Consider the following 21,885-nt stretch of genomic DNA (forward strand, 5'->3'; position numbering starts at 1 on the left):
CTTATTGACCCCCCAAAGACAGTGTATGCATGATATGAACTATTGCCTGATGTATTATTTAGTTAATTTACTTTGATTTTCAATGTATTTGTATCCACCTTATTTTTTCTATCTATCTGGTGTGGCCATTTTGTAAATTCAATGTGTCTGGCTTCCGGTCTCATCTGTTTCCAGTTATTTTTAGCTATACAAAACAGCTTGTTATGCTGCTCGATATTGCATATTACCATATTATTTTAACATATTGTCATAATTATAAGCACGCTGGTTTGTAGCACTAATAGTTACATTTTGTGCATTTTGTTACTTGTAGTTATTTACCTATAGCGGCTAATGAATCGTAATTCTCGCACCTTCACAGAAAATAGCTTACTTCTGCATTGCAAAATAAGGTGATATGTCTGAATTAGTGTTCGGTACCAAGACACAATGGCCAATCAGAGGTGTTTACAATTACGCTCAACAGCGCTCAAAGCGTCTTTGGTACTGAAGTCTGGACTTTTGACAACACTATCTGAAACATGTTTTGCATTGCACCACATAAAATAACTTTCCTCGTGAATTTGACTTTAGCAGGAAAGGGTTCTAGACTCACGGTGTACGTTGAGGGTGATAGTGGTCCGTTTGCCCATCGGCACGGCCAGGTTAGTAGCCACACAGGTGAAGTTCTTCCCGGTGTCGGTATTTACTGGTAGAATGGGCAGGTAGCTGCGCGTGGTCACGCGTTTCCTGTCTGGAAGCAGCTCCTGCACAACAAAATGATATACTTCTAGTAATCCGGAAGACATTGGCTGCGTCCGAGATCGCATACTCTCTGGATTAGGTACTTATTTGGAATAAGTAATTACTTCATAAACGCTAAAAAAGTATGAATGTGTGTAGGATGAATGTAATCTGGACATACTACATACTGGACATACTCACAAATCCTTTCCTGTGGTCTCGTGATATTAAAGTGTTATAGGATAGTAAAGTGTTTTTTGCGTACTATATAGTAGGGAAGTATGTGATTTCGGATGCAGTGTGCCACAAAAATCCTGAAAAAAGTGAAGCCAAAGCATTTCGATCGCCCCCTGGAGGCTGGCTGCAGTATAGGTCATAAACCCCGCCCTCTCCATGCAATCGAATCTGACACGATGTGACATGAGTCAAACTAGAAAATCTAATTACACTTCAAATCATTTTTTTTCCAAAGATGATTTGTAATTTTAGGTAGTTCTCATCTCATGTTCAAGTGTTTGTTTGTTTTTCAGTCAGTTTGGTTTTAGTTAGTTATTTGATGCTATAGACGTGGTGTAACATCATGACTGACAGATGTGGTTGTGATTGAGTCTGCGGGAGTGAGAGTGTGGGCGGGACCTTCATACCGCAGCTCCATTACTGCACAGACTCAGGCTCCGGGTGTGTGTGTTCACGGTTTCCAGTGTGTGTGTGTGTTCAATATTCATTGCTCCTAATGTGTGTGCACTAACTTGGATGGGTTAAATGCAAAGGACAAATTCTGAGTATGGGTTACCATACTTGGCCTTCACGTCACTTCACTTCGTTATTTGATGCTGTAAACGGGGCGTAACATCATGATTTACAGCTGTGCTTGCGATTGAGTATGCGGGAGAGTGGGCGGGACCTTGATGCTATGGCTCTTACGGTGCAGATTCGGGCTCTGATTGACGTAATCGGCAACCATTACTGGGATATTTTGGCTTCAGCGGAGACGTGTTGTCCATCTATTTACAGCTGATGTTTGATACCTTTGTTCTTGGGCTACATAAGCTATTATATACATTAAACTGCATTTTTACATAGGCAAAACATATGCATTTTTAGTTTTACTCAGATGAGTCAAAACTTTGGCATGTGTGCGTCTCACCGTGGTGCTGACAGTCCCTTCTATCGGCAGGCCGTCTTTCTGCCACTCTATGACAGAGGCAGGTTTGGCTCCGCGGGACACGCAGCTCATGTTATAAGGAACCCCTACTGTGAGGAGGATCTCCGGGGACCCCTCAATCATGGGCTCATCGGGAGGAACTACAGACACAAACACATATGGAGTTCAATTATTAATGGAAGCAGCTCATAAATCTATTCATTACATAACACATGAACTCCTTCACTCCGCATATTCTGGATACCAGGCAAAACTATAGGCAACATTTAAAACAACAAGCTATAGAATGCATGACCATTGAGAGTCTTCTCTAAGACTCACTGAGGACGGTGAGTTTGGCCCGTCGTGAGCGCAGCGCAGCCTCCGTCGCCTGGCACTCGTAGAGAGAATCATCTGAGAGTTCGGCGGCCGAGATCTCCAGATTATACTGCCCAACATCCACCAGCCTTAACACACGATACCGGGGCCAGGCTGCAAAAGACATATCGTCGTCATTCGAACACAAAAACACACTGACTGAGCTATTGTGCAATTTATGAAGGAAAAGTGAGTGGTCTGATGTGAGTGTGTTGATATGCAGTCACTAGTATGTCTATGTGGTTTCTAGTGTACACTTGCTAGGGTGTTTTGGGTTGTTTTTAGTGTGTTGGTATGTGGTTTCTAGTGTACACTTGCTAGGGTGTTTTGGGTTGTTTTTAGTGTGTTGGTATGTGGTTTCTAGTGTGCACTTGCTAGGGTATTTTGGGTTGTTTTTAGTGTGTTTGCTTTGTGTTTTCTAGTGTGCACTTGCTAGTGTTTTGAGTGTTGTTATGTGGTTTCAAGTGTGCACATGCTAGGGTGTTTTGGGTTGTTTTTAGTGTGTTGGTATGTGGTTTCTAGTGTGCACTTGCTAGGGTGTTTTTGGTTGTTTTAATGTGTTGGTATGTGGTTTCAAGTATGCACTTGCTAGGGTGTGTTGGTATGTGGTTTCTAGTGTGCACTTGCTAGGGTGTTTTGGGTTGTTTTAGTGTATTGGTATGAGGTTTCTAGTGTACACATGCTAGGGTGTTTTGGGTTGTTTTAGTGTGTTGGTATGTGGTTTCTAGTGTGCACTTGCTAGATTGTGTTGGTATGTGGTTTCTAGTGTGCACTTGCTAGGGTGTTTTGGTATGTGGTTTCTAGTGTGCACTTGCTAGGGTGTTTTGGGTTGTTTTTAGTGTGTTGGTATGTGGTTTCTAGTGTGCAGTTGCTAGGGTGTTTTGGGTTATTTTTAGTGTGTTTGCTTTGTGGTTTCTAGTGTGCACTTGCTAGTGTTTTGAGTGTTATGTGGTTTCAAGTGTGCACTTGCTAGGGTGTTTTGGTATGTGATTTCAAGTGTGCACTTGCTAGGGTGTTTTGGGTTGTTTTTAGTGTGTTGGTATGTGGTTTCTAGTGTGCAGTTGCTAGGGTGTTTTGGGTTATTTTTAGTGTGTTTGCTTTGTGGTTTCTAGTGTGCACTTGCTAGTGTTTTGAGTGTTGTTATGTGGTTTCAAGTGTGCACATGCTAGGGTGTTTTGGGTTGTTTTTAGTGTGTTGGTATGTGGTTTCTAGTGTGCACTTGCTAGGGTGTTTTTGGTTGTTTTAATGTGTTGGTATGTGGTTTCAAGTGTGCACTTGCTAGGGTGTGTTGGTATGTGGTTTCTAGTGTACACATGCTAGGGTGTTTTGGGTTGTTTTAGTGTGTTGGTATGTGGTTTCTAGTGTGCACTTGCTAGGGTGTTTTGGGTTGTGTTAGTGTGTTGGTATGTGGTTTCAAGTGTGCACTTGCTAGGGTGTTTTGGGTTGTTTTTAGTGTGTTGGTATGTGGTTTCTAGTGTGCACTTGCTAGGGTGTTTTTGGTTGTTTTAGTGTGTTGGTATGGTGTACACATGCTAGGGAGTTTTGGGTTGTTTTTATTGTGTTTGCTATGTGGTTTCTAGTGTGCACATGCTAGGGAGTTTTGGGTTGTTTTTAGTGTGTTTGCTATGTGGTTTCTAGTGTGCACTTGCTATAGTGTTTTGGGTTGTTTTAGTGTGTTGGTATGTGGTTTCAAGTGTGCACTTGCTAGGGTGTTTTGGGTTGTTTTAGTGTGTTGGTATGGTGTACACATGCTAGGGAGTTTTGGGTTTTTTTTAGTGTGTTTGCCATGTGGTTTCTAGTGTGCACATGCTAGGGAGTTTTGGGTTGTTTTTAGTGTGTTTGCTATGTGGTTTCTAGTGTGCACTTGCTATAGTGTTTTGGGTTGTTTAGAGTGTGTTTGCTATGTGGTTTCTAGTGTGCACTTGCTAGGGTGTTTTGGGTTGATTTTAGTGTGTTTGCTATGTGGTTTCTAGTGTGCACTTGATAGGGTGTTTTGGGTTGTTTATAGTGCGTTTGCTATGTGGTTTCTAGTGTGCACTTGCTAGGGTGTTTTGGGTTGATTTTAGTGTGTTTGCTATGTGGTTTCTAGTGTGCACTTGCTAGGGTGTTTTGGGTTGTTTATAGTGTGTTTGCCATGTGGTTTCTAGTGTGCACTTGCTAGGGTGTTTTTGGTTGTTTATAGTGCGTTTGCTATGTGGTTTCTAGTGTGCACTTGCTAGGGTGTTTTGGGTTGATTTTAGTGTGTTTGCTATGTGGTTTCTAGTGTGCACTTGATAGGGTGTTTTGGGTTGTTTATAGTGCGTTTGCTATGTGGTTTCTAGTGTGCACTTGCTAGGGTGTTTTGGGTTGATTTTAGTGTGTTTGCTATGTGGTTTCTAGTGTGCACTTGCTAGGGTGTTTTGGGTTGTTTATAGTGTGTTTGCCATGTGGTTTCTAGTGTGCACTTGCTAGGGTGTTTTTGGTTGTTTATAGTGCGTTTGCTATGTGGTTTCTAGTGTGCACTTGTTAGGGTGTTTTGGGTTGATTTTAGTGTGTTTGCTATGTGGTTTCTAGTGTGCACTTGCTATAGTGTTTTGGGTTGTTTAGAGTGTGTTTGCTATGTGGTTTCTAGTGTGCACTTGCTATAGTGTTTTGGGTTGTTTAGAGTGTGTTTGCTATGTGGTTTCTAGTGTGCACTTGCTAGGGTGTTTTGGGTTGTTTATAGTGTGTTTGCCATGTGGTTTCTAGTGTGCACTTGCTAGGGTGTTTTTGGTTGTTTATAGTGCGTTTGCTATGTGGTTTCTAGTGTGCACTTGCTAGGGTGTTTTGGGTTGTTTTTAGTGTGTTTGCTATGTGGTTTCTAGTGTGCACTTGCTAGGGTGTTTTGTAAAATAAAGTCTGCCCTAAAACCTGATATTATTGTCCTGAGATATCTATGGAATTTTTTCCTCCATTTCGCTTAGAACAGAAATAGCACACCTCTCAATACACATGATTTGCAGTCTCATTCATTTCTGCACCAAAAATGGTTTTAATACTTGAGGTAAGAGGTTTGTTAAAATCTCACACCTCTAAGCAATAGTAAGTGACATTTGCCAACTAACAAGGGGGAAAAAACTAGCATGCAATGCAGTGATGTTATCCACCACTGGATGCCAGTAGAGTTTGCATGATATATGCTAGTGCTATGACATGGACATTTCCAGCTTCTGCTGCAAGAGAAATGACAAAAATTCTGCTGTGAATTACATCACACGTCCCCAACCCACACAGCCCTCTCTCTACTGTGGGATTGAGTTATCGGTGTGTGCCGTGCGCCACTGAGTATGTGTGGCTGTATTTCTGCGTGTGCACATTTGTGTATGTGTGTTTGTGTATGTGTATGTGTGTGTGAGTGCAGGATTTGTTCACATGCTTTTATATGAAAGCCACAGGGACAAACCAGTGAAGCATCACAGTGTAAATACAACTACACTGAGTCAAAGTGAGAGAGCAAGAGAGCGAGAGAGAGAGAAAGAGAGAGCAAGAAAGAGAAATCTCCCTCATGCCTCATGTCTTTTAACAAATCTGGCAAATGCAGCAAATGTAGTTTATCAGGTCCACATTTATCCATTTATAATGGCAGAGGTTAAAAATACCACATCCTGCCCTCACTGTTCTCATGACAGTCCACAAGGAGTGAGAAAAGATGAGCTAGTGGAGCAGAAAGCAAAAGAGCAAAGGGGAAGAGAGGATAAAAGTTAGACAGAAAACAAGCAAACAGGATAACACAGAAAACAGGGAGACAGATGAGAGATGAATTTGAAAGAGTCTACATAGGGAAAACTAAAAAGTACAGAGAAAGAAAGAAATACACACATTCTTACATTTTATGAAGAAAAGTCCTGGCAGTTTTTTGTGTATGTGTGTATCTAAGTCTTTGCTAAGGTTTAGAAGGGCTGTCCCCTTATAGCCGACTAAACATTAGTTGACGAGAAGAGGCTTAGGGTACGTTTACACGACAATATCATGATGTACAAAAAATGGAAACGTTTGTACAGATGACAACATTGTCAAAATGATCCTGATTCACACCGATCCACAAAAACGCATTATGTATTATGCATGCAAGGCCAGTAGTTGGCGATGTCACTTTTTAAAGATGTAAACTCAAAATTCAGACTTTTTTCTCGCAATTAGTTGATGAGTTTATATCTCGCAATTCTGACTGTATAACTTGCAGTTGCAAGTGTAACTCCTCCTGTTCGAACCGCCCGCTCCAAGTGGGACTCGAACACGGGTCTGTGGGCATGAGAGTCAGACGCTCTAACAGGGAGGCTAAAGGCTGCGAACCCGAGCATCAGTCGCTAGAGCGTCTCTTGAGATCAGAGGAGTGAGGTTTACTCGCAAAAAAAAAAAAGTGCATCCATCCATTATAAAAGTGCTCCACGCGGCTCCGGGGGGTTAATAAAGGCCTTCTGAAGAGAATCGATGGGTTTTTGTAAGAAAAATATCCATATTTAAAACTTTATAAAGTAAAATATCTAGCTTCCACCCGACCGCCTTCTGTATTCAACTTACGCAGAAAGTGTAACGCCTCTCGCAGTTCAAAACGCTTACGCTACGTCCGACGTCCGACGTCATCGTCGCAGCAGTTGCTTTAAAGTTTTAAATATGGATATTTTTCTTACACAAACCCAGCGATTCTGGTCTTTATTAATCCCCGAAGCCGTGTGGAGTACGTTTATGATGGATAGATGCACTTTTTTGGGCTTCAAATTTTGGGCTGCCATTCACTGCCATTATAAAGTTTGGAAGAGCCAGGACATTTTTTAACATAACTCAGATTGTATTCGTCTGAAAGAAGAATGTCATAAACACCTAGGATGACTTGAGGGTGAGTAAATCATGGGCTAATTTTCATTTTTGGGTGAACTATCCCTTTAAGTAATTAAATGAATATAAACATGCTTTAAGACTAATGGCTTAAATGAACGACTAGTCGACTAGAAAAATCTTTGAAAGAAAGTGAGAAAGAAAGAAAGAAAGAAAGAAAGAAAGAAAGAAAGAAAGAAAGAAAGAAAGAAAGAAAGAAAGAAAGAAAGAAAGAAAGAAAGAAAGAAAGAAAGAAAGAAAGAAAGAAAGAAAGAAAGCTATGTATCACTGACCCCGGAGGTCTTCTCCGATGCCTAAGGCCAGTCCATCCTTGGTCCACTGCACAATGCCCGAATAGTTGAAGACCACGCAGGACAGGACCACCCTCTGGCCCAGAACCACTGACTGGTCTGCAGGCTCCTGAGAGAACCGCGCCGTCCGCACTGAAACACAACAGGCACAATTATTATTAACAATACTGACATGTCATGTGTATGTATAACAAAAACAGTAGAATTAGTGAAAGAACTGAGGCTCTCGCTCAGTTTACTTCATGTGTTTGGAGTTAAAATGCAACAATATAGGTTAAAATTTTTTTTTATTATGTATGGAAGGGATTATATCAGGATAATGAGTGGTTTTGGAGAAACATTCACACAAAAATGTAAAACAGCCTTGTTGCACTGCGATCAGTCATGTGACACACGAGAACCAATCACTGACATTCAACCTGGTGTATCGAGTCTTTAAATGATATTTTCCTTAGAAGAAAGAAAGTCTAAGGGGTTTGTAATGATATTAGGGTAAGTAAATGATGACAGAAATCAATTATTAGTGATTTAAAAAAAACTGACATTAAGAAAAGTTAATATGTGATTGATAATAAGCAACAATGGAGAGTCAGTGACTGAAACGCAGCATTATGCCCACATCTACTGAGCAGCTTCACTCTTACAATCAGTCTTCTGAGTAAGTCAATGTGGTTTTTTGGAAGAAGGAACGTGTCCCTTGATACCAAATTCCAGACACATTTCTTCACCCGCAAAACATGGTATCCACCAGAGTCGCTCTCTTTCTCTTCTCACAGGAGGATATTTGATACTCCAGACAAGCCCGAGTCTCCAGCTTGAAGAACTGACTTACAATGAAAGCTTTCATTCAGAGCCTGAGTTGTGGATCTTTAATTGGACTGAAATCAAGAATGTTGTAAATTAAGTAAGGGCAACTCATATTTTCCCCGCATTCTTCTTTTCTTCGCTCAATGCTTCTTTCTTTCTTTCTTTCTTTCTTTCTTTCTTTCTTTCTTTCTTTCTTTCTTTCTTTCTTTCTTTCTTTCTTTCTTTCTTTCTTTCTTTCTTTCTTTCTTTCTTTCTTTCTTCCAGGTCCACCAGGAGGCAGTTTGCAACCTTCCTTGTTCTCTTTTTTTTCTTCCTTTCAAAAATGAAAGTCCTGTCATCATTTTTTTTTATCCACCCTCACATTGTTGCAAACCTGTGTGACGTTCTTTCTTCTGTAGAACACAAAAGGAGAAATTGTAAAGTGTACTAGTTTATTTTTTCCATGTACTTCAGTATAAAGATTGGAGACTTGAAGGGATAGTTCACCCAAACGTGTGTGTGTGTGTGTGTGTGTGTGTGTGTGTGTGTGTGTGTGTGTGTGTGTGTGTGTGTGTGTGTGTGTGTGTGTGTGTGTGTGTGTGTGTGTGTGTGTGTGTGTGTGTGTGTGTGTGTGTGTGTGTGTGTGTGTGTGTGTGTGTGTATACTATTCAAAGTTTTTAAGACTGAAAATGACTAAAGTAAATCAGAAAAGAATTATAACAGTGGTCCGGATCAACTGATTCACTCAAAAACTCAATATTATTTATGAATCACTGAGGCGAGTTATCAAGATTTTCAGTGAATATTAAAAACGACCTAAAGTGCCCCTATTCTGCTATTTCGAATATTATCTTTCATGCAGTGTGTAATATCGCTGTTTGTGAATGTAAAAGGTCTGCAAAGTTTTAAAGATCAAAGTTGTAGCGGTTCGCTGCCACTTAGAACAAAAGAAACAAAAATTTAACTAATCATCATACTGAATAATACCAAATGAAAAATATTCCCAATTTCATAATAGTTATTAAAAAGTGTGCAAACGAAAAACTAAACGATCACGAACAAGGTGTGATTTGGCTGATTGCGTGAGGAAAAGGAAAGAGGGAAAAGAGGAAGCAAAGAAGCAGAAGTGAGAGCCTGGTCGGGAATTTCGAAGCAGCGTGAATTAAGCTGAATTAATTAAACCCGGACGCCACCTGTGGAAAACAACGCTTAAAGGGTTTGGTAAACTATAATGAAATTGCAGAATCGCAAGTCTGAACTGGCAAGTGTTCATCCCTTCTGTCTGCGAGATTTTACCGTTGTGTGATCATCGAAAGTTAAAAGGAGAATGAATCTTCCGGGCTCTCCAAGTTTCCTGACTTTAAATATTTTCCTCAAACTCTTTCAAATTCAAACGGCCCCTCACAAAACGATTATTATTATAAATATAATAAAGTTATTGTCTCCTAAAAGAAAGAATCGATTCTGAATTGCTGAAATGAGTCGTCAGTAATTTCAGTCTCACTTCCTGTTACAAACCTACGTAACAAAGTTACAAATCTGCATAATGCCAGCTTATGGTCTTTATTGGCTGACCAATCAGAGCCGAGCCGGCTCTCAGAAAGGAGGGGTTTAGAGAGCGAACCGTTTTCACACTCTTTTGGCCCCAGTTACACTGCATGGTTCAAGTGACCCAATTCCGATTTTTCCCTCTCATGTGGCACAGATCGGATATGACGTGAACGTGTAAGCAGGAAAAAAATACCACTCATATGTGGTAATAAATATGATTTGGATTCGTGCATTTGTGTATATTCGCCAGTAAATGTGAGTCGTACGTCATTGAAAAAGGAACGGAGGTGAATGACGTCAACTCAACATGCGATCACATGACAAGGATGTAAGCGGGTCGTCAAAAAGTCACCAAATCGGAATTTAGCATCAAGACCTGCAGTGTAAATGCGGCCTATGAGAAATGAGGTGATGTGCACTGTATATTATGAGAAAATTAAAGTGTTTTTGACCTTTGATGCATGTAAACCTCCCAAACAAAATGAGGAACCTTTCAAATAGCATAATAGGGGCATTTTAAATGTAGGTCTTTTTCTCACACAAAGCTATCATATGGCTTCAGTTGAAACCAGTGTTGTTATTGTGAACTAAAACTAAAGTTTGCATTAACTGAAATAAAACTAAATATAATTATATAATATAAATGTAAAACAAATTTTTTTTTTTTTTTAAATGTTGCCTTTAGTACTAAATTTACTAAACTAAAAGAATAGTTTTTGTGTGCAAAAAACCCCTAAATAACGACTTGTATAGTGATGACGATTTCAAAACACGGCATCATGAAGCTTCGAAGTGTTATGAATCAGTGAGTCGAATCATGATTCAGATCGTGTGTCAAACCGCCAAACTGCTAAAATCGCGTGACTTTGGCGATCCAAACTGCTGATTCGACTCACTGATTCATAACGCTTCGAAGCTTCATGATGCCGTGTTTTGAAATCGTCATCACTATATAAGTCGTTATTTAGGGTTTTTTTGCGCACAAAAACTATTCTCGTCGCTTCATAAAGTTATTGTAGAACCACTGTAGTGAGATGGACTTTGTAACGACGTCTTTAGTACCTTTTAAGGGTCTTGAGAGTGAACCGTGCATTGAGCCAATGGAGGCCTTTCTGAGCCATCGGATTTCAACTAAAATATCTTCATTTCTGTTCCGAAGATGAACGGAGGTCTTACGGGTGTCCAACGACATGAGGGGAAGTAATTAATGACAGAATGTTCATTTTTGGGTGAACTAACCCTTTAAAGCTAAATAGAAATTTAAATATTAAAACAAAAACAATGAAAAATTACAAAATGACAAAATTAAAAAACAAAATAAAAGCTACAAATATGAATAAACACCATAACAGTATTTCAATGAAGGCTAAAATAACCCTGCTTCAAAAATCATGTCACATGTACCACTTCTATGAGAAAAGCTTAAAAGCTTCAGACCCCATTCACTGATCCTGCATGGAAAAGCTCAACCAGCACAGCCTTCAGAATTTTTCTCCTTTTGTGTTTCACTAAAGAAAGAAAGTCATACGGGGTTGAAATGACATGCTGGTGAGTAAATGACAGAAATTCATTCCCATTTAACGTCACATTCCTATGGGATTTCCTAGTAATGGCATCATCTAGTTTTGGGGTAAAATTAGCAAGAACATCCGTTACTTTTGATCCGTTTTGTCATTTTTGCACAATTACTAGCAGTTTTCTATCCTTCTAGTTTAAATCCATTTCTCTCTCCCCAGCCCTGCCTTCTATTTCTGTGGTCTTCCTCTCTGGTTGGAGGGGGTTTGGAGACACGCTGTCACAATCCATTTATCACATTAAATATCAGCCCTCTAGCCCTCTCTTGTTCTCTCTCTCTCGCTCCCTCTCTCTCGTCTCTCATCCCTCCAGCATTCCTCTGTAGGTCCCCATCTCTCTCAGTTTCTTAACAACTGGCATATGCCCACTCATCCCCCCATGACCCCATCCCTCGCTCTTTCTCTCCATGTCTGTTTCCTCTCTTTCCCGTGCAACATCCGTCATCACTTTGGGTAAAATTTAATGAAGTCAACAAGAGGAAACAATGCTCTAATGACCATGAAAAACATCATATATTCTGTAGGATAGTGCAGTTAATATGTTACTCTGGCATACCAAACTCCTTTCTTCTGCTTGCATGTCACACGCTTTGATTGAATACCGTCAAATAAATCTCATACTTACAGGGATAGTTCACCAAAAACTGAAAAATTTATTAAAAATGTTACGACTTTCTTTTTTTCTGTAAAACAAGTGTTGTTATCATTAACTAAAACAAAACTATTCAAATAAAAACGTAAAAATAATGTTGACAAAACGATTAATCGTGATTAATCGCATCTAACGTAAAGGTTTGTAAATATGTGTGTATGTGTGTGTGTGTGTGTATACTGTATATATATACGTTAATGCAAGCGTTCATTTTTTCAGTTTAACACGTTAAAAATATTTTGACAGCATCCGTTTTTTCCGTCACAATTTGGCTAACGTTACATTATATGATCACATTATTATTCACAAAAATGCTTTTAAACCATTCAAGCTTCACAAACAAATGAGTGAATGTCCTGGACTCCTGTCTATGTGACACACACACAACGTACAGAACGACGAGCACCAGTATCACGTTCGCTTGAACAAACACACAGAATTATGCCAAAATGTCCGTTCCCATTCAGTCGGTCATGTTCGACGTACGTCGGACGTACCGACGAATTGGGATCACTTCTGGGAGCCCCTATCAGCTTCGAGCTATCTAGAACTGGCCAATGAACAATTGGCGTGCGAGATTTGCATCTCGCGCCCCGCCCCGCGCCGCGGGTATAAACAGGAAGCGAGAGCGAATGCACGCTGTCATTCACTTCGGAGCCAAACAGGCATATGAAGGACTCACTCATCTCTAAAAGATTGAGTATTTTCACTGCTATCAAGCAAGAACTACAGGACCGGAGAACCAGAGGAGGATGCGTGTTGGAGGAACGGCACGTTTCAGCGGGACCGCGCTGACTCACCGAGCTGCCTCTGAGAAGACAGAGAAAACTGCTGTTATCACAGCAACCCCGTTGGTCTGGGTAGGGCGTTTTCCTGTTTTGAGTACAGGCACGGGCTGCACTACAATCCCGTGCGCTGTCGCGGTTCCCCCTGAGTGCTTCAGCACAGAGCGTTTTCCTCACAAAAAGAGCTTCACGGGTGACGTGCCGTCTTTTTCAAGATGTCTTACCACCCGTGCGTTTCTGGATGCGGTCGTTCCCTGTCCCCTGCTGACGGTCACAATCGCTGTCTCACGTGTTTGGGCACACAGCACGCTGAGGCGCCGTTTGTGGATAGTTCATGTTCCCACTGCGGGAACATGACTATCTCGGAGCTTAGATCGAGACTCTCCTACCTCCGGGCTGGGGGAGTCCCCTTACCCATCCCACAAACTAGGTCTACCCCTAACCCGGTTGGACCTGCTTCTTTGGATGGCCAGGGTGATCTGAGGATCACGTTTAGGGCAAACCCGCCGAGTGAATCTCCGCAGGCCCCTATTCCCTCTGCTCCGCAGCCGGTAGAGCCTCCAAGGGAACCCGCTGGACCCTCCCACGGGAGACCAGTGGTGACTTTTGGAGCTCCAGCGGACGAACAGATGTCGATCGCTGCATCGGAGGGGGAGTTTCAGTCCTCGGGGGATGAAGGGTCAGTTGTACTGCCTCCCTCTGGGAGAGTGGCAACGGCTGCCCCGGACCCTGAGATGGCTGCTATGCTTGCCCGGGCCGCCGAAAGGGTTGGTCTCGAGTGGAACCCTCCACCGTGTCCCGAACCCTCTAGGTTGGACGATTGGTTCCTCGGGGTGGGTCGCGCTGGTTCTCAGCGTCCCGCCCCGACACCTTTCTTCCCGGAGGTGCATGAGGAGCTCACGAGGTCGTGGACGGCACCTTTTTCTGCCAGAAACCGGCCGAGTGACTCCTCCCCCCTCACTACCCTCGACGGCGGGCCAGCCAAGGGTTACGTGGGGATCCCGCCAGTGGAGCGCGCCGTCGCGATGCAACTGTGTCCGGCGACCGCCTCTAACTGGCGCGGTGACCCACGTCTCCCGTCCCGGGCCTGTAAGTTCTCTTCCGGTCTGACCGGGAAGGCTTACAAGGCTTGCGGACAGGCTGCGTCCGCCTTGCATGGCATGGCGTTGCTGCAGGTCCACCAGGCCCAGGCACTCCTTGACATGCACGAGGGTAGGCCTGACCGGACGGCGACGGACCTCGCCCTCCGGGCGACGAAAGTCACCGCCCATGCCATCGGTCAGGCGATGTCCACGCTTGTGGTCCAGGAGCGTCATCTCTGGTTAAACCTGGCTGACATGAGGGAGACCGATAAATATCGGTTCCTGGACTCCCCCATCTCGTCAGCTGGGTTGTTCGGCGACGCGGTCGAGAGCTTTGCCTAACAGTTCTCGGCCGCCCAGAAGCAGACGGAGGCGATAAAACACATCCTGCCCCGGCGGCCCGCTGCTGCCTCCACCCCGCCGCCGGCGGCAGCGCCGACTACGGAGATCGCTGTCCTTCAAGCCGATATGAGGTCCGGGTTCTGCAGCCCGTACTTCATTGTACCCAAGAAAGGCGGCGGGTTACGACCGATCTTGGACCTGCGATTCCTGAACCGGTCCCTTCACAGGCTGCCGTTCACGATGTTAACGCAGAAGCGCATCTTCAGGTGCATCCGTCCCCGAGATTGGTTTGCAGCGATCGACCTGAAGGACGCGTACTTTCATGTCTCGATTCTCCCTCGACACCGGCCCTTTCTGCGCTTCGCGTTCGAGGGACGGGCTTATCAGTACCGCGTCTTACCCTTCGGCCTGTCCCTGTCGCCCCGCGTCTTTACGAAGGTTGCGGAGGCGGCCATTGCTCCCATGAGAGAGCATGGTGTTCGCATCCTCAACTACCTCGACGACTGGCTGATTCTTGCCCAGTCGCGAGCGCAGTTGTGCGAACACAGGGACAAGGTGCTCAGTCACCTCAGCCAGTTGGGACTTCGGGTCAACTGGGAGAAGAGCAAACTCTGTCCCACTTTTCTCTGTATGGAGATAGACTCGGTCGCCATGACAGCGCGCCTCACCGAGGAGCGCGTCCAGTCAGTGTTGAACTGCTTGAATTCGTTCAAAGGCAGGACGGCGGTACCACTGAAACATTTTCAGAGGCTCCTGGGGCATATGGCATCCGCAGCCGCAATAACGCCGCTCGGATTGCTTCATATGAGACCGCTTCAACGCTGGCTACACGATCGAGTCCCGAGATGGGCGTGGCACAGCGGTTCCCTCCGCGTCCAAGTGAATCCGAGGTGCCGCCAAACCTTCGGCCCGTGGTCGGACCCTCTGTTTCTCCGGGCGGGAGTTCCCCTAGAACAAGTGTCCAAGCACTCCGTTGTCTCCACGGATGCCTCATCCACGGGTTGGGGTGCCACGTACAACGGGCTTGCAGTTTCGGGTCTGTGGACGGGGCCTCAACTGCAATGGCATATCAATTGCCTCAAGTTGTTAGCAGTTCGTCTTGCACTCAGCCACTTCAAAGTGCCGCTCAGAGGCAAGCACATTCTGGTCCGGACGGACAACACTGCGGCCGTAGCGTACATCAACAAACAGGGTGGTCTACGCTCCCGTCGCATGTCGCAACTCGCCCGCCATCTCCTCTTATGGAGTCAGAAGTATCTGAGGTCGCTTCGTGCCGTTCACATTCCGGGCCTGCTCAATCGTGCAGCCGACGAGCTGTCACGTCAGCAGGTGCTTCCGGGAGAATGTTGACTCCATCCCCAGGCGGTCCAGCTAATCTGGAGTCTTTTCGGGGCCGCACAGGTAGACCTGTTTGCCTCCCCAGAGACGACCCACTGTCAGTGGTTTTATTCCTTGACCGAGGGGACCCTCGGGTCGGATGCCCTGGCCCACAGCTGGCCCCGGGAAGAACGCAAGTATGCGTTTCCCCCAGTGAGCCTTCTTGCGCAGACACTGTGCAAAGTCAGGGAGGACGAGGAGCAGGTCCTGTTGGTCGCTCCGTATTGGCCCAACAGGACTTGGTTCCCGGAACTAGTGCTCCTTGCGACAGCACCTCCCTGGCCCATTCCTCTGAGGCAGGACCTCCTGACTCAGAGACGGGGCACCCTATGGCACCCACGTCCGGACCTTTGGAAACTCCATGTCTGGTCCCTGGACGGGACGCGGAGGTTCTAGGTGACCTACCGCAAGCGGTAGTTGACACCATCACTTCCGTTAGAGCCCCCTCTACGAGGCGCCTCTATGCGTTGAAGTGGAACCTGTTCGTCGATTGGTGCTCTTCTCGCCGAGAAGACCCCCGGAGATGTTCGATCGCATTTGTGCTTACCTTTCTACAGGCTTGCTGCGCCATTCCCTCCCCTATGGTAGACGGATGCGTGCGCTTATTCTGCTCCAGTCGAGTTCCCCGGATCGGCGAACCCTGTTGAGTCCTCCGCAACCCGCGGCAGTCGGACGTGGCGGAGCGTTCGACGCCAGGTCTAACACTCGTATGCATTGGTGGAACTTGTGTTAGGCTGGGTTCCATATGTAGTGACCCCCACGGCGGTCCCATATGTGTATTCTTCCACGGTATGGCTCCCTACGGCGAGCCCGTGTCTTTCCCTTGGCAGAGCCTCCTCTGCCATCCCAGGTACGTGTTGTCCCCCTCCTCTAATTGGCCGGGGCCATCCCTGGGACTTCCGTATGTTGTGCTGCCCACGGCCAGCCCATACGTGTATTCTCCACATGTTAACTCCCTCTGGGCATGATGTGGCTTCCGCAGCTGCCTTCACAGGCACGCTTTCCCAGCGTTATCCAATACAGTCAGCTGAATGGGTCTTGCGGAACAGCAGCTTTGGCTCTCCCCGCGTGAACCTACCCGCCCGCATCAGATCGGGGTCTGTGGGGCTCTCGCTGGGCGCTGGAAGTGGTAGTAACTATGGCGTTTTCCATAGGGGATCCCAATTCACGTGACCGACTGAATGGGAACGTCTCGGTTACGTATGGTAACCCTCGTTCCCTGAAGGAGGGAATGGAGACGTACGTCCCGTCGCCACAGTTGCTGTACCATCACTGCAGGTTGAGCCATTACGTTTGGCTCCTCAGTGAAAAACAGCGTGCATTCGCTCTCGCTTCCTGTTTATACCCGCGGCGCGGGGCGGGGCGCGAGATGCAAATCTCGCACGCCAATTGTTCATTGGCCGGTTCTAGATAGCTCGAAGCTGATAGGGGCTCCCAGAAGTTATCCCAATTCGTCGGTACGTCCGACGTACGTCTCCGTTCCCTCCTTCAGGGAACGAGGGTTACCATACGTAACCGAGACGTTTTGTCCTGTGTCCTCATAAGAGCAGTCTTAAATGAGTTAAATAACGTCTTAAACGAACTTAAAAGAATTGTGAGAAAATGAGATGCGCGTGACAGATCTTAAAGTGACAGCAGCCTAATAAACCAGTTGTGATGTTTGTCATTTAATGTGAATCAAAGAACAAAGGTAACAGAGAAAATTGTAGCTTTAATAAGGATTCATCTATATTTATTTACTATATATATTGATTATATATGAAGGCCACAGGTAAATATGATATTTATTATGATGGGTTTATGTGAAGATTGTTTTATGTTCACTTAAATTAAAAGTTGCTATTTTCTTAAAGCCTAATAAATGTTAAAATTGATAGCTTTCAATTATACTGTAATGTTGAATGTCTAAAATAAAAAAATTAATAGAGACATCAGTATAAGTATCAGTGATACTGGCTTGCCTTCATTCATAAAAAGATGCCATTAAACAAATATTCATGTCTTTAAGTTTTTTCTACATTAATTTGAAGAGTAACTGTGAAATTATTACAATACAAAGATACTTAAAACCCCAATGTTTTTTTATTCACGATTAATGAAAAAGTGCTATTAATTAATCGATTGACAGCACTAATATATATATATATATATATATATATATATATATATATATATATATATATATATATATATATATATATATATATATATATATATATATATATATATATATATATATATATACACACACACACACACACAAACACAAATAGTATATTAACACACGTTTTGTTAGATGCGATTAATCGCAATTGATCGATTTGACAGCACTAATAAATCACTTTCATTAACTGAAATAAAATATAAATAACTTAAACTAAAAAACTTGAACTAAATATAAATAGAATGAAAATAAAATAAAACAGATAATCAAATTTAACCTAAAATTAAAATGAAAACTGAAAATATAAAAATAAAAGCTAATTTTCAAAATATTAAATAGCACTAAAATAACACGGTGTTGGACACAAATGATGATATTTTGAAGAATATTTCTACAGTTTTTGTCCATGTAATGAAAGTCAATAGGGTCCCAAACAACACAGCTCCCTGCTGACTTTCACTGTATGAACAAATAAAAACACTGAGACAAATTTCACAATATCTTCTTTTGTTTTCCAGAGAAGACAACACAAGGCTGAGCAAATGATGAAACTTTCACAAAAACACACAAAAGTGATTTACGATGTAGAAAAGATGATAAAGCATGCAGAGAAAGAGTGACTTGAGATATCTCAAGGGTCCAGGATATCATAGAGACTTAGGGGTGGACTCTTATTATGACTTGAGCCAGTAAGCAACCACCTAGCAACTGCATAAACACAAACTTAAAAACCTTAGCAACTGCATAATCACTCTGTGGTGGTAACCACCCACAACATTCTAGCATTGTTTTTCAATCACGTTCAACGGAAAATATAGTATCAAGTTACTAGAGTTGTTGTTATTATACAACTGGGCAGTGTTTGGCCTTCACTAAAATCCATATCCATTAACATTATTACATCACAGGGAGGTCATGCAACCCAATGTGACAATGCGCTCTACGGCTGCCCATCACGTAAAGCCGCCTACAATCACCCTACACCTAAAGGATTTTGTGCACATATAAATGTACATACATCGAACACATGTATAAAATGGGAGACTAGTGAAGAGTATGCAAAAAGCTGTATGTCAAATGAGTAGTATTCATCAAACGGTAGGTGAACAATATGCAGATTCAATATCCGCTGAGACTCTGAGGTGTGCAGCCACAGGAAACATTGCTATCCCATGAGGCCACTGGAGCCTAGGAGCTGTCAGATTCGAAATGAGAACTGATTCGAGAGGCTTTTTTCAAGTGCTATTGGTATCAACCATAGACTGTAAAAAAAGGGACGACGTGCCTTCACTTTCTTCCGTTGACTGAAGCCGCCGGTGTTCAAATATTGCGCTGACATCTTGGGGCCCGAGTCTGTGCAGTAGTGAGCGCAAAGTTGAGCCGTGTTATCAAGATCCCGCCCACACTCCCGCCTAATCAACTACTTTTGTGAAATAAACGGAAATATAGAAATTAAAGTTAAAGCTCCAATCTCCTCCCGAAGTTCCCGAAAAATGTCTGTTAGTGCCTCAGTCACTACATCGCTCAGAGAAGCGGTCCATCTCAGCTGTCAATCATAATGTCACAGTCACACCCCCGTTTTTATAGCATAAAATAACTAACTAAAACTAAACTTATTTAAAGAACGAACATTTGAATTAACATCAGCGTAATAAAAACCTTTGATTTTTTTTTAATTTGAAGTGTAATTTGATTGTTTAGTCTGTCTTATGTCCCATTAGAATACACGGAGAGGGCGGGGTTTATGACCTATACTGCTTCCAGTCACCTGGGGGCGATCAAGACGCGTCTGCTTCAGTTTTGAGGAATCGTGTTGCAGGCTTGGTATCAACAAAGTCAAGTCAAGTCAAGTCAACTTTATTTATATAGCGCTTTTAACAATGCAGATTGTTTCAAAGCAGCTTTACAGTGTTAAACAGCAAAATAATGCAACAGAATTTTATTCGGCCGTATAACCATTCCGGAGCAAACGGTGATGTCATCAGTTCATTTCAATCATCATACAGTGACAGTGTGGGCTTTAGATCAGTGATTAGATCAGTAATTTAGTTTATATGGTTAATTTAGTTTTATAATTAGATTTATTTGGATATTTAGTTGAAAGAATTTAGTGAAATTTAGTGTCCCCAACTGAGCAAGCCAAGCCAGAGGCAACATTGGCAAGGAAACCAAAACCCCATCAGGTGACCTAATGGAGAAAAATAAACCTTGATGTTCCTCATGGTTAATTTGTACTTGTTTAATTTGTACTTGTTCAAACTGTCTTTCATTTAGATTTTCTAGACTATTTTAAGTCGTAAAGTGAGCAGGATATATTCAAATTTAGCGCATGGCTTCGGCAGACATGTATTTTATGATACTAAGCGGGTCAGCTGGTGCCTGAGTCCTCCCCAGCTCTACAGCGCCCCACAAATTGCCAATGTAAATCTGTGGTGGAAAATGGAACTGCAGCAATTTTCATGTTACCTTACGTAAACCTCGCTCCAGATCAAGATAAATATCAATCCACTTCAGTTTTGTGTATATTAGTCTGCATTAGGTTAGTAACTAGCAGTGTTAGGGAAAGTTACTTTAAAAAGTAATGCATTACAATATTGCGTTACTCCCTTAAAAAGTAACTAATTGAGTTACTTAGTTACTTTTTAAGAAAAGTAATGCCTTACGTTACTTTTGCGTTGCTTTTTCTCACCTGGGCTGGGCTTGTTTTTTTTACATTTAAATAATAAGCCTCAGGCTGAGGTAAAAATGTGCTGCCATTCTGGATAATGGAAGAATAGGATGCAGGAGAAAAAAGTTTTACCAATCTAGTAATATTTGCTTATGGTTTAACTGAATCATCGAAGGTCAGCAGCAAGAAATTAGTCAATAAAGGTAGATCAAATGCATAAAATATTTGTTTTATTTACCTTTTATATATGAGGTTTGCATAGTACTCTGATTATGCATTTTACTGATTTTATTCATTTTGAGGAGTACTGAATCTTTATTGTGCAAGTGAGATGAATAAATGCTCACATTTAGTCTAGAACTACAATAACACATTTACACACAACGCCTCTGCACTTACTTACTCTCGATTTTTCTCAACATGGGGACAGGAGACCTGTCAGTCAAATAAATGTGAAAAAGTAACTCAGATATTTTGTTGTAAATTTGAAAAGTAATGCGTTAAATACTAGTTATTTGAGAAAGTAATCTGATTACGTAACTTAAGTTACTTGTAATGCGTTAACCCCAACACTAGTAACTAGTTGGCATGTCTGTTCTTCCTATATGGAGTAGTATATCAAATGAATGAAAGTGTAAATCCTTTAGTTTAAACATGCACATGTGAATAGCCTTAAATATAATTTTGTTGTGTTTGTTTTATGTTTGTTATAAGAAATAGACTCCATTCTACAACTCAGAATTCCTCCACAACTCATAATTAGGGGTGCTCCGATTGATCGGCAACCGATCTCGATCGGTCGATAATCACTTTGGGATGATTGATCGGCGGTCTCCAAAAAGGCCGATCTCATGAACCGATCGCATGCTGACGACACATAAAACCCGCACCTGCCGTGAGAGCTAGGGCATGATATGCAGCGACACCGTCTCATTCTCTTTCCAGCGCGGGTAAAATAATTATAATGCTGAAGGTGAGGTACAATTCATATTTCTATATTAAATAACTTACGCAGTCATTTGAAAACTTTCTGTGGGACGTAAGTTCACAAACAGCGCGCGTGAATCACCGCGTGCGCGCGCTCTCTCTCCCTTTCAAAATGCTCAAATGGCTTCACATCAGCGCATCGCATCTGCACTAAAATCGAGCTGCACAGTTGACACAGGATTTGCCACTTTGCACAATCGAGGCAGTGTCGCATCGTCACTAAAGTTTATCATTTGCATTTATTTTTAAGTCTTGCCAGTGTTCAAACCGCTCAGCACTCGCGCGCACGGTCTGGAGACACACACACACACACAGGCCATCTCACAAAAAGCTTGCCAGTACAAATTGCGCTGAAATGGTCAGATACACACAAATGTATGTACTAAATGACCGTCTTGACGAGTATGCACGTAAACCCCGTCGTGACTCGCTAGTGAACGTTTGTGCAACTGCATGTAACTGTAACGCCCGTTTCACACATACTCCGTTTGCAGTGCGTATGCGGTGCGTATTTTTTTCCGTACCCAT

At 43.0% G+C, this 21,885-nt stretch overlaps 1 protein-coding gene across 2 annotated transcripts in view; it reads right to left on the reverse strand.

Annotated features, from left to right (window-relative positions):
• Positions 1–21,885, reverse strand: part of kirrel1a (kirre like nephrin family adhesion molecule 1a) — a 62,164-nt gene that overhangs the window by 20,561 nt on the left and 19,718 nt on the right. For both annotated transcript variants that reach the window (XM_079811136.1, XM_079811135.1), the window contains exons 2-5: positions 7,372–7,521; positions 2,210–2,359; positions 1,871–2,028; positions 596–746 (exon numbers count right to left, since the gene is read on the reverse strand). In XM_079811136.1, coding sequence (XP_079667262.1) covers positions 596–746; positions 1,871–2,028; positions 2,210–2,359; positions 7,372–7,521 — 609 coding nt within the window. The remainder of the gene's footprint in view (positions 1–595; positions 747–1,870; positions 2,029–2,209; positions 2,360–7,371; positions 7,522–21,885) is intronic.

This window comes from Gobio gobio (assembly GCF_949357685.1).
Source record: "Gobio gobio genome assembly, chromosome: 2".
NCBI lineage: Eukaryota > Metazoa > Chordata > Actinopteri > Cypriniformes > Gobionidae > Gobio > Gobio gobio.